Source organism: Thamnophis elegans, chromosome 1, assembly GCF_009769535.1.
Source record: "Thamnophis elegans isolate rThaEle1 chromosome 1, rThaEle1.pri, whole genome shotgun sequence".
Lineage (NCBI taxonomy): Eukaryota > Metazoa > Chordata > Lepidosauria > Squamata > Colubridae > Thamnophis > Thamnophis elegans.
The window spans coordinates 167,544,440-167,555,964 of NC_045541.1; the positions used below are offsets into that span (position 1 = coordinate 167,544,440).

General features: G+C 41.5%; 1 protein-coding gene across 2 annotated transcripts; it reads right to left on the reverse strand.

Moving 5' to 3' along the window:
• Positions 1-2,691: 2,691 nt before the first annotated feature.
• LOC116523714 lies at positions 2,692-11,312 on the reverse strand. 2 transcript variants are annotated; one of them, XM_032238851.1, is made up of 5 exons: positions 10,902-11,297; positions 10,803-10,838; positions 7,372-7,450; positions 3,745-3,805; positions 2,692-3,099 (listed from the first exon to the last, which is right to left on the reverse strand). In XM_032238851.1, exons 1-5 carry the CDS (start codon positions 11,202-11,204, stop codon positions 2,973-2,975), a joined length of 606 nt encoding a protein of 201 aa, XP_032094742.1. In that variant the 5' UTR covers positions 11,205-11,297; the 3' UTR covers positions 2,692-2,972. The 2 variants fall into 2 exon arrangements, with proteins under 2 accessions (XP_032094742.1, XP_032094741.1); XM_032238850.1 differs by having other exon boundaries at positions 10,803-11,312.
• Positions 11,313-11,525: the final 213 nt, after the last annotated feature.

Sequence of the window (11,525 nt, forward strand, 5' to 3'; positions counted from 1 at the left end):
CACGCACGCATGCATTCTAGCGTCTGTGCGATGCTCCAGCTGCTCCTGGAGGATCGCGCAGGCTGTATGCGTCCTGCGCATGCGTGGAAGCGCAGAATTATCAAAACCGGGTAAGGAGCGGGCGCGGGGGCGCGGGTGCAGAGGCTTCGCTGTTCCCGGAAGTTACTTACTTCCGGGTTCGGCGACCAACCGGATCGCAGGGACCGGTGCGAACCGGTTGAAACCCACCCCTGCTTGGATGGGAAGCAAAACATTTTCTTCATCAACAAATAAACAATCCAGTTGCCTTTCGAATAAAGCACCTTTGAGATAACTATGACTTGGATGACTGAGAATCTCCACAGACACCATCCCCACATCACATACTCCATTCGGGGGAGTCATCCTTGTTCCCTTTTCCATGCTGGGAGCCCGCAGGTCTAAACTCATAATGTACCACTGGAAAAGATCCAGATCAGCTTGGCTCTGTGGTATCCAGGCCCATGGGTATCAGTGTCCTTTTTTCTCTCAGTTTCCAATCTCTCAACACAAGAGCTTTTTTCAAAAGCAGGTTGTTCCAGATCTTTGAATTGTTTCTTATTATCAGATTGGTAGTATAGGTTGAAAAAAAAAAGTTGGTTTCACTTTTTGTGATGTTTAGAACAAACTGGGAGTAGTATTTAAAGACATTTCTGCAGGTTTCCTAAATCTTTGTTAAATTCTTTTTTAACCTAGGTAACCTGGCAAAGCACAGAAAAGGAGTAGAAATAGTAAGTGAAAGAAATTAATAGCATGAGATATGAGGTATCTTAGGTAAAAGGTAAAGGTTCCCCTCCCATATATGTGCTAGTCATTCCTGATTCTAGGGGGCGGTGCTCATCTCCATTCCAAAGCCGAAGAGCCAGTGCTGTTCGAAGACATCTCCATGGTCATGTGGCCGGCATGACTAAATGCCGAAGGTGTGCAGAATGCTGTTACCTCCCCACCAAAGGTGGCTCCTATTTTACTACTTGCATTTTTATGTGCTTTTGAACTCCTAGGTTGGCAGAAGCTGGGACAAGTAACTGGAGCTTACTCCGTTACGCGGTGCTAGGGATTCAAACCGCTGAACTGCTGACCTTCTGATCTACAAGCTCAATGTCTTAGCCACTGAGCCACCGCGTCCCCATATATACTTTGTACCAAAACCACTCTCTTTTCTATCCTTGCAAACTCATGCTTAACTCCACTACATCAGGGGTGTCAAACTCACAGCGTCACGGTGGCATCACGTGACATATCCCTTCGCTAAACCGGGTGTGGCCAGTGGGTGACGCATCCGGCCTGTAAGCCGGGAGTTTGACAGCCCTGCACTACATCCATCCATAATTTATTTTTTATTGTTTAAATCAGGTTTCCCCAATCTTGGCAACTTTTAAGATGCATGGACTTCAACTCCCAGAATTCTTCAGCCAGCCATGCAGCAAGCCATCTCTTACAGATAGTTCTAGACTTACAACTACAACTTAGACCAAAATTTCTGCTGCTAAGTGAAACAGTTAAGTGAGTTTTGCCGCATTTTATTATCTTTCTCGCCAGTGTTGTGAATCATTGTAGTTATTAAGTTCGTAACATGGTTGTTAAGTGAATCTGGCTTCCTCATTGACTTTGTCAGAAGGTCGCAACATGATCCCCCCCCCAGGACACTGCAACCGTCCTAAATTAGGAGCCAAGCATCTGAATTTTGATCACATGACCATGGGCATCCTGTAATGGTGCTAGTTGTGAAAAAGTCACGAGTCCCTTTTTTTCAGTGCTATTGTAACTCCGGTCACTAAACGGATAGTTTTAAGTCGAGAACAACCTGTATTTGCTATATTTCTTTCACCATTCCAACATCTTAAAAGCTCTTAATCTGTTTTCCCACCATAAAAGAGAGAGAAAAAGAATATCATTTCCAATTAAGTTCCTGTTTACCTAATTTTTTAATATATTTTACTTTGGAACTCTAAGGAAGGTTACTAAAGTAAGGTGGCAGGCTGAACCAAAGTAGGCAGAATGGAAGTCTACATCCAATATATGCTGATGCAAGGAATCTATTTTAGCCCATCCACCTGCTTGTCCTTTTAATTTGTTTATTAGACATATTATGTTAGTTCCCCAAAATATCAGGGGTGCTTGTCCGTTGGCTGACCTATGCACCATGACATCCAGTAGACATAATATCTCTGTAACTCAAGGGCAAATCCTGAGAGGTGCTTCCAAAACTAACAGATGGCTTATGGCTAGATATGGTGAACGCATCATCACCACTATATAAGGAAGTCCCTGAATCCGACTCGGGGTTCAGGCCATTTACTTTTTACTTTGAATCTGCGCAAATAAACTTTTCCTTCTCTGAAGAGCTGGCTTGTGTCTCGTCATTTCCTACAACATTAGGAGACCACAAGGTGTGAGCCTCTTAATAAGGAATTAAACCTGTTTTCCTTCATCTTGGGGGGGGGGGGGATGATACTATTGGCTTGTATCAACTTTCCACATTTTTGGGCATGTGTTTATATGTATTTATATGGGTGTTGCTTTTCTTTCCATCAAGACTAGAGTTAGCAGAGGTTGAAACTGAAACCCTCCTGCATGATCAAAGCATTTTGGTCTTCTGAACATTAACATGAGAAACCACCAAACCATCAGAAAGCAAAGAAAGTTGTCCCAATTTGACACTCACCAGGTATAGGTTATTATTAATATAATCAAAAATGATCTTTATTTGCCAAGTTCTGTGTAACAGTGCAATGTAATACAAGCTCTAGCAAATCCACTGCTGTGGCTAAAAATGTCAAAAGTTATCACAGTAGATAGATGTCCAAATCTGGCATCAGAATCAGGTTCCTGTCCTAACGAGGTGCAGCTCAGAAGTCTCCAACACATGCAGAAGGAGGAGTGTGGCTATGCAGATGAAGTAGGGTGAGACTTGACACTTGTGCACCACCCAAACTTGGCAATGTCCAAACGGACTAGAGGAGGTGGCCAGCAAGGAGAAGTGAGAGAAGGACCATAGAAGGCCCGAGGAGAAGACCTCCCTTGGAGCGCTCCAGAGGTTTATGTTTCATAAGCTGATCCTCCAGATCCTGAATCTCCTTTCTGGGGAAAGAGAACATTGTCGCATTAGAAGAATATTTTTTAAACATTTGCACTCAGGACCCCTTCCCGCCTTTCAAAATCATGGAGAACTCCAAAAAAGCTTTGGTTTGCATGGGTCAAAGTTCTCCATATTTTCTGTATTACGTTAAAATGCCTGTATTTCTATAATATTTACTTATTGAATCATGCAAAAGAACAACGTAAAGTCCAATATCTAATAATAGCAACATAATATTTTTTTTCAAGAGAAAAATGTATTTTTAATAATGAAAAATAATAATGAGAAAATGACACAGTTTTAAATTTTTGAAAATATTTTCAATGTCTGGCAAATAATTTTGAATTTTTGGACTCTCAAGAGGGTCCTGGTGAACTTTGAATTTATGATTGCCAATTATGCAGACTACAGTAGGTAATAGATTAACAGGTAAATGGGATGGAGACCAGGCTATTCAAGAAAGTTAGCCATGGTACTTACCCATCTGGAGACAATCTACATACCTTGGAATACCTGAGGCTAAAAAGAAGAGAGGAACATCCCCCTCTTATCTGGTTCTACATTTTCTGGTTGTCTATGAATTCCCAGCAGGGAAATTATTCAAAATTTAAAAGTGAATATATAGAATCATAATCTTGTGTTCTTACTGTTGTTGCTCCTTCATCTGTTGTAAATTGGAGAGTTGTTGCTTAAGCTGTTTAATCTCCTCTAAAGAAAGGAAACAAGAGTCACAAATTATCTTCTGCTTCTTAAACTAAGTTTATATTGCAGTATCTTTCCCCAAACTAAGTTTATATTGCAGTATCTTTCCCCCATTATCTTGCGATTTCTTTCCTTTATATTCAAGCATGTTCTCTTGATATTATTGAAAGGTTGGGCTTAAACGCTTCCCTTCCAAACTTTCACACAGCATATCCAAGGTAGCACAGTGCCTCTTAAGCATCTGATAAATTGGCCCAGGGATTAGAGATCTGAAGAGATACAAGTTTTGGTGCTCCAAAAGTCAAATGGTACCGGAGCCTCTCCAAGTTATTAATATCAAGGTAGAACAGGCTCAAATCAGACTACAATTCCATTTTTTTTAAAAATGGGTTTAGCTGTTGCAACATTCCTTTTAGCAATATGTATAACATTCCTTTTAGTTTACGTGCAGAACTGTACCAGCCTACATGCGAAGGTATCCAGCACGGGCTGCGCTGGTATCTGCAATATATCAATTGGCAAGCACCTCAAACGGACACAGGAATGTGAGCCGTGCATGTATTCCTCACCACTCTCTCCCCACCTTTCTCCCCACTTTTCTCCCCGCCTAGGGCTGAGGTTTTTGCCACGCTGTAACATTAGATCTTTTCTGATTTGCCAAGTATATCAAGGGCAACAAATGTAGGGCTCTGAAAAGTCGGTTTCCCTGACAGATGCTATAAGACTGGGGTTCAAAAAAGGAGTTTATTAGAGAAAGGGAAATAAAGAGAAAACAAGGGAAGGTTGCAATTGCACACATACACAAAATTCCTATTAAAGTGGACACCATCAGCTAAGCTGAACTCATTACTGCGGGGCCCTTGGTGACCTCGGAGCTTGGTTGTTTTCTTGCAGATGTTTCATTACCCAACTAAGTAACATCATCAGTGCTATTGATGTTACCTAGCTGGATAATGAAACATCTTCAAAAAACAGCCAAACCCAGAGAGCACCAAGGACCCCACGGATCAACCCTGAATTACAAATATTTTTTTCTATTGAAACTAGTTAACTACTGTTCTTCCTTGATTAAGCTCTTATGTTTCACTGAGAGATCATAGGAGAGAGGGAGAAATGTTTTGAACCTTGGGCTTAGATGTTCATAGGCCGATGTCTGTGTCCCTTCCTTGTAAATTTTTCCTGTTTTCTGAGTGTTTTTGTAGGCATAAGCTAAGCAAGCTACAGAATCTTGCCATTCAAAGGGACCTTTCAAAAATTCTTTTTTAAAAAAAATACTATTATGTATACTGTTACATAACGTAATATACTACCACGTATAAGCGGATAGACTCAGACAACACACTGTTCGCGAAGCACGTACGTTTATAAAAGAAAAATGCATAAATAAAATATTTTTTAAAATTCTTTTTTTTTTCATTTCTCACAGTTTTATTATAATTTCATCTGTGAAAATTCAGTCTGATAAGGCTGTCATGACCCTCACTAATTGATTAAAATCTGCTTTCCTTCTGCATGCATTCCCACCATCTCTTCAAAGAGGATTGCTCTATACCCTGTTACGGGTTTGTTGTGTATATTGGTGGCATTCTTGTCAAACATGGTTGTTCCACAGCTTTATTCTCTATTAGGTAAAGGTAAAGATTCCCCTCGTACGTATGTGCTTGTTGTTCCTGACTCTAGGGGACGGTGCCCATCTCCATTTCAAAGCCGAAGAGCCAGCGCTGTCCGAAGACGTCTCCATGGTCATGTGGCCAGTATGACTAAACAGCAAAGGCGCATGGAACGCTGTTACCTTCCCACCAAAAGTTGTCCCTATTTTTCTACTTGCATTTTTACGTGCTTTCAAACTGCTAGGTTGGCAGAAGCTGGGACAAGTAACGGGAGCTCACTCCGTTACGCAGCGCTAGGGATTTGAACCACCAAACTGCTGATCTTTCTGATCGACAAGCTCAGCATCTTAGCCACTGAGCCACCGCATCCCTGATTTATTCCCTATTAGCATTTGCAAAATAGAGCCTCTGGTTCCCATAATTTAGGACATCACCCCTGTCTAATTAGTTGCAACCCCCTCTTGTTTCCCTATATTTTCCTTTCTCCAATAAACTCCTTTTTTATTTTTTAGATCTATATAGCTGTTTTCATTGGTTTTGTTAGATAATTTCTCATTAAAAGTTTCCCTACATGCACAGGGATTACATAGTTACCCTTTCTGTTTCAGGATTGGCACTAATTAAAGCTTCCAGAAATTAAAAAGGCAAAGAACTCTCCAGTTGGACAACCTAGAGCAGAGGTGTCAAACGATTTCATTGAGGGCTGCATCAGGGTTGTGTCTGACCTGGGGGGGGGGCAGAGGGCATGACCAGAGTGGGTGTGGTCAGCTCGATGTCACTCATGTCAGGGGCCCCTGTGGTGGCTCAAGCACTCTGCCAGCAAAACCGGGCTCCTGTTTTCAGCTGCAACAGAGTTCGTGATCGTGAGTTCGCTGCACGTGGCCCTCCCTAGCTCAGTTTTCCCTGGAAGAGGCACAACAGTTGGTCCTTTGCTGTTTTTAGGGCGCCGCCACCCCATGGGCCAGATCTAAGTATGCCATGGGCCAGATCCAGCCCATCAGGGGCTGGATTTGAGTTTGACACCCCTGGCCTAGAGGGTGACATACTATCATTATTCTTATTGGGGCACCCTTGGGAGTCCATCACTACATTTTAAATTATTAATACCCCACAATAGTGGGGGAACTTTCCAACAACTTTTAATGGGGCAAATGAGCAAATTCCCCAAACCTTTGGTGGTAAATCAGCTTCATCAATGTGGTACTTAAGACTTTTTAAAATCTAAACACCTTCCCTTTATAGAGGGTTCTGCAATGGGGCTCAGAAACTGGATAATGGCAGCCATCACCCTCCAACTGAACCCCCATTCTTTACTTCTAATACTTCCCACGTTACTGTATACTTGCCAATTTTAAGACTTCTGGGAGTTGAAGTCCACAAGTCTTAAAGTTAGCAAATTTGAAGACCTCTGCTGTATACCACCCTGCAGAATGTTAAAACCAAAACCAGGTTTTAATGAGGTGAAGGGAAGGTACCTTGCAGCTAAATTTTCTCCATTGACTAAAAAAGAGTGTCAATTAATTTTGTCTTCATAAAGACCCCAACAATGCTGCTGATTCAGGAAATGACATGAAATCCAGAATAGCAATAGCACTTAAACTTATATACCGCATCACACTGCTTTACAGACTTCTCTAAGCAGTTTACAGAGTTAGCATATTACCCCCCAACAATCTGGGTGCTCAGGAAGGATGAAAAGCTGAGTCAACCTTGAGCCGAAGAGAATCGAATTCCTGACAGTGGACAGAGTTAGCTTGTAATACTACATTCTAACCACTGCGCCACCACGGCTCTAATGTCTTGTATGACTCAAATTACTGATGAAAATGTCACATGGGGGCAGTCAAAACATGTTCTAAGCAGGGACAAAACTTTCCCCATTGTCTTAATCTACTATCTATGAGTTCTCTTCCAAAGTTCAATCTATTATCACCCACCCTGGTCCCCACTGGTCCACCTCACCTTCAGCCACTTTGTTTTTCTCCATTTCTCGCTGGACAGCTTCCTTCACTTGGGATGTGGCATTTTTTTCCACACTTTTCTAGATGAAGACCAAAAGGAAAGGTATCTGTCAGTTCCAACATTGTTGTGTTGAACCTTCTCTTTAAGACAGGACTAGTGTCCTAAAGTAATAGTGCTGAGATGTATCAGAGTGTAGTAGAAAGAAGAGACAACGAAGCCAAGCGATGCAATATAGGAAAAGTTTATTGAATGCGCAGGTTCAAACATGCCAAACAAGCATAAAAAGTTTGAACCCCGAAAGGTTCTTAAAGACATACATTTATAGTGCAAATTACGTCAACATCTGTAGAGGCAGTATCTAAGCATATAAGGTAATGAGAGGAACCAAAAAATGTCTTGGCCAGATGGTCATCGGTTACTATTCCAAGAATATACATGGTCAGCGCCTTATAGATCATGTGTGACATATAGAGAAACAACACAGGACATATTTTTGCAAGATAACAGGAACCTCCCTGTCTGGGTTGGCTTGTTCCCAGATGCATGAAAATACTTTCTGCCAATTCAGCGACTGTCAGCAATTGCTTTCTGCCAATGGTGCAAAATCTAACTTTGATCAGAATATTTGACATTAAACATGAACTATAGAACTGTTAGCCATAATTAGGTCTTTTAGCCCACCTTAAGAGCAGATCAGAATCGTGCAAGCAACAAGTATTCCCTATAGGAGCAAATTTGGGAGTTGAAGAAACAAGAGAAAGCGTATTGACACTTTTGAACTCATACTAGATGCCTCAAGATCTTCCCTCTTATGAGACTGGCTTCTGTGATTTGTAGATGCTATAAATCTTACTGACGGAGAAGGGGCTTCAGGCAACCAATGGAAAACAGTTGCATAGCGCCTCCTTCTGTTCAGTAGCATTTATAGCACAATGGTAAGCATTTTGGATGTCTATGGAAATTCGCAGTCCTCCCTGAAGACCTCTTCAAGGAAAAACCAAAGAAAGCCCAGTTGCCTTTGGAAAAAAGCACCTTTGAGACAATCTAAGTATTTTGTTTCTTGGAATTCTGAATGAGAAAATGGCCTGAGAGGCTTCTCGGGAAGTTATTACACATTACATGCCTGGCAGAGTTGGTTTTCTGGTGTCTATAAAGGACAGCTGAAGATTCACTTTTTTGAAATATCTGTTCAGAAAAAGTGTGTGTGTGTGTGTGTGTGTAGCGGGGGGGGGGGAGGGGGAGACAAAAGGGCATTTTTTCAGATACCAAGAGGCCCAGAGGTTGTTTACTTGACCTTCCCTCCCACATATGCCTATTCTCCCTCCCATGACCGACTCAGTTTAATTAATTTCACCATTGTTTTAAACCTACTGAAGTTTGTACCAGGAACATTTTGAAAAACTCAAATTGTTCTGCTGAATTCTTGGAATTATGCTTGAAATCTTTCTTTCTTTCTTTCTTTCTTTCTTTCTTTCTTTATTTATTTATTTCTACCTACCTACCTACCTACCTACCTTCCTACCGGCCTACCTACCTATCTCTGCTTTCATTTATTTTCTAACATTTCTAGAGAATTATTGATGTATACTAGGAAACCAAGAAAGAAAGAGAAAGAAAAAAACATTTTAAAAAATCACTTAGGACAAATAAAAGTTGATTTTGTTACGATGAATAGATTTTTGTCAATCCATTTTACTATTTAAAGTTGTCCAGCAGAGAACTTCTTCTGTGGCCAGAATCTGGCAGGGTTTCCCAATCACTTCCATGGCATCATGTCAGAAAAATAAGCTATCGTCTAATAGACTGAAAGAATCTCAGTTTGGGGAGGATCTGCTTTATGCTCAAGAGTTCCCTTTGTGTTGCTTCTTGGATTATTAACTTAGCCTACAACTACAGTCAACAATTTGCAACTGATAGCTGGAGATAAGCAATGTTTATTGTTAATCATTGATTAGGTTCAGGAGTTAGAGGAATATTATTGTTTTTGTCAAATGAAACCATTTCCACTTTTTACTTAGTTCTTACAATTTGTTTTATCCTTTTTTCAAATTAATGCAACCATTTAAAGTCCTTACAATATGCTGGAAAAAGAGAGAGACTGGTGGTAAATACTGTAAACTTACTTGCCAGAAATTCTATTCAGTAAAATCCGAGATATATCATTTCATTATTTTTGTTGTCTTTTAAAATTTCCTGCCAATAGACTAGTTGTCTGAAATTATTCCATCTAAAAGGTGAGCCAGCCATTTTTTTTAAATCAAGTACTATAATAATCAAAAATAATGATAAGTTTATTTAATTAATGACCGTCACATCAAAAGATTCAAACTGACCTACAGGATTAAAACATCATGGGGAAAAATGCAAATACGATAGGAAATCAAGGAGGGGGCAGGAGGATATAAACCAGTTCCAGGCAGCCATCATCCATTAAGTTTTCCTGTTTTGACTTTTGCAGTTTTTCTTGCATGGATCCTTGGCCTGACTATGCTTGCTTACCAACTCATAAGATAGGAACCTAGAAGTTAAGTCAGAAGTAGATAACCTCCAGATGTTTTTAACTTCAAACCCCAGCCAGTGGGTCAAATCTAGCCATTGCTATTGGAAACAATCAGAGAGAACAACTGAAATCTGAGAAGACTACAAACACATAATTTTCCTGCATTTGGGGGCAGGCAGGCACATATTAATAGCCTGTCCTATTTGATGGGTAATGTATATGTGTGTGTCAAATACATGGGGGTTTTGTGTATTGTTAGCTGGTCGGCCATCTTGTTCTTTTGGTTGTTCTTCTTATTTTACTTTATTTTTTTAATTATTCATTATTTTATTTGATTGTTTGTTATATTGTGACTCACCCAGCATTGTCTGGACTGTCTGGGGAGGCTCCTAAATTAATCAAGTCAAGTCATGTCTGGGAAAGGCCCTTAAAATTAAGTCAAACCATGCCAAGCTAAACTTTAATAAACTAAACTATGGATTAATATGGTTGGCGGGGGGGGGGGGGAGTACAACAAAAAATAGAATAGAGTTCTTTATTGGCCAAGTGTGATTGGACACACAAGGAATTTGTCTTCGGTGCATATTCTCTCAGTGTACATAAAAAGACATCAAAAGATAACATTTGTCAAGAATAAAAAGATAGTGATAGTCAAGGTATCAAATCGTACTAGGAAATAATAAAAACAATATAAATTGTTTATATTTACAAGCAACATGGTTATAGTCATAGGTGGGGACAGATAGATACTAGGAAGGAAGAGAAGAATAGTAGTAACACTTTCTTGGTAAATTATTGAAACTGTTGTGGGAATTAGTTGTTAAACAGAGTGACGGCCCAAGCTTGCTAATAGGATAGTGTTAGAATTTGTCAACAACAACAACAACAACAACAATCGTAATAAGATAATAAGACGATTAGGCTGCTTTACCAGCTGTTCCTGACAGGAGCCCCAGTCCTCCCTCGCCTTCTCCAGGCTCCGGTTAGCGACCGCCAGTTCGGCTCGCAGCCCATCCCTTTCGACCCTCGCCTTCTCCAGGTCGCTCCCCGTCTTTTCCACGCGCTTCTGCATGGAGCCGAGGCCATCCCGCATCTGGGAAGTTTGGTTCTGTAACTCCACTTTGCAGGCCTTCAGCTGGGTCACCGGATCCGAATCCTGGAGCTGCACGTACAAAGCCAGGAAAACGACGAAGAGGACGACAGGGATGGCAAAGAGGAGCGCGCAGTAACTCCTCCATCTCATGCCTGTGTAACAAGTCGCCTTCTTCGGCTCTGCCTGCAGTTTGGCCTTGGGGGACAGGGGCCCGCAGACGTCGGGGATCTGTTTGCCCATCGGGGAGAACAATCGGCGGAAAGCCCCAGCAAAAACGCTTCGTCCGTCCGTCCGCCCGCCGTCACTCTCTCTCTCTCTCTCACTCTCTCTCTCTCTCTCTCTCTGTCTGCGCGCTCTTTGACGCCAGTGGAGACGCTCGAAAGGGAAGGCGAGGGAGAAACGAAAGTGAACGAAAACCACATTCTGAGGCGGGGAGGACGATTGGATGTCGCGGGAGGGAAAGTGGGAGGAGGTGCGTGGGCGAGAGGGCGATTGTTCTTCTTTGAAGATGGGCCACCTGCTGAGGTTTTGGCACCGCGGTGCCACTTTTCCCAACCTTAC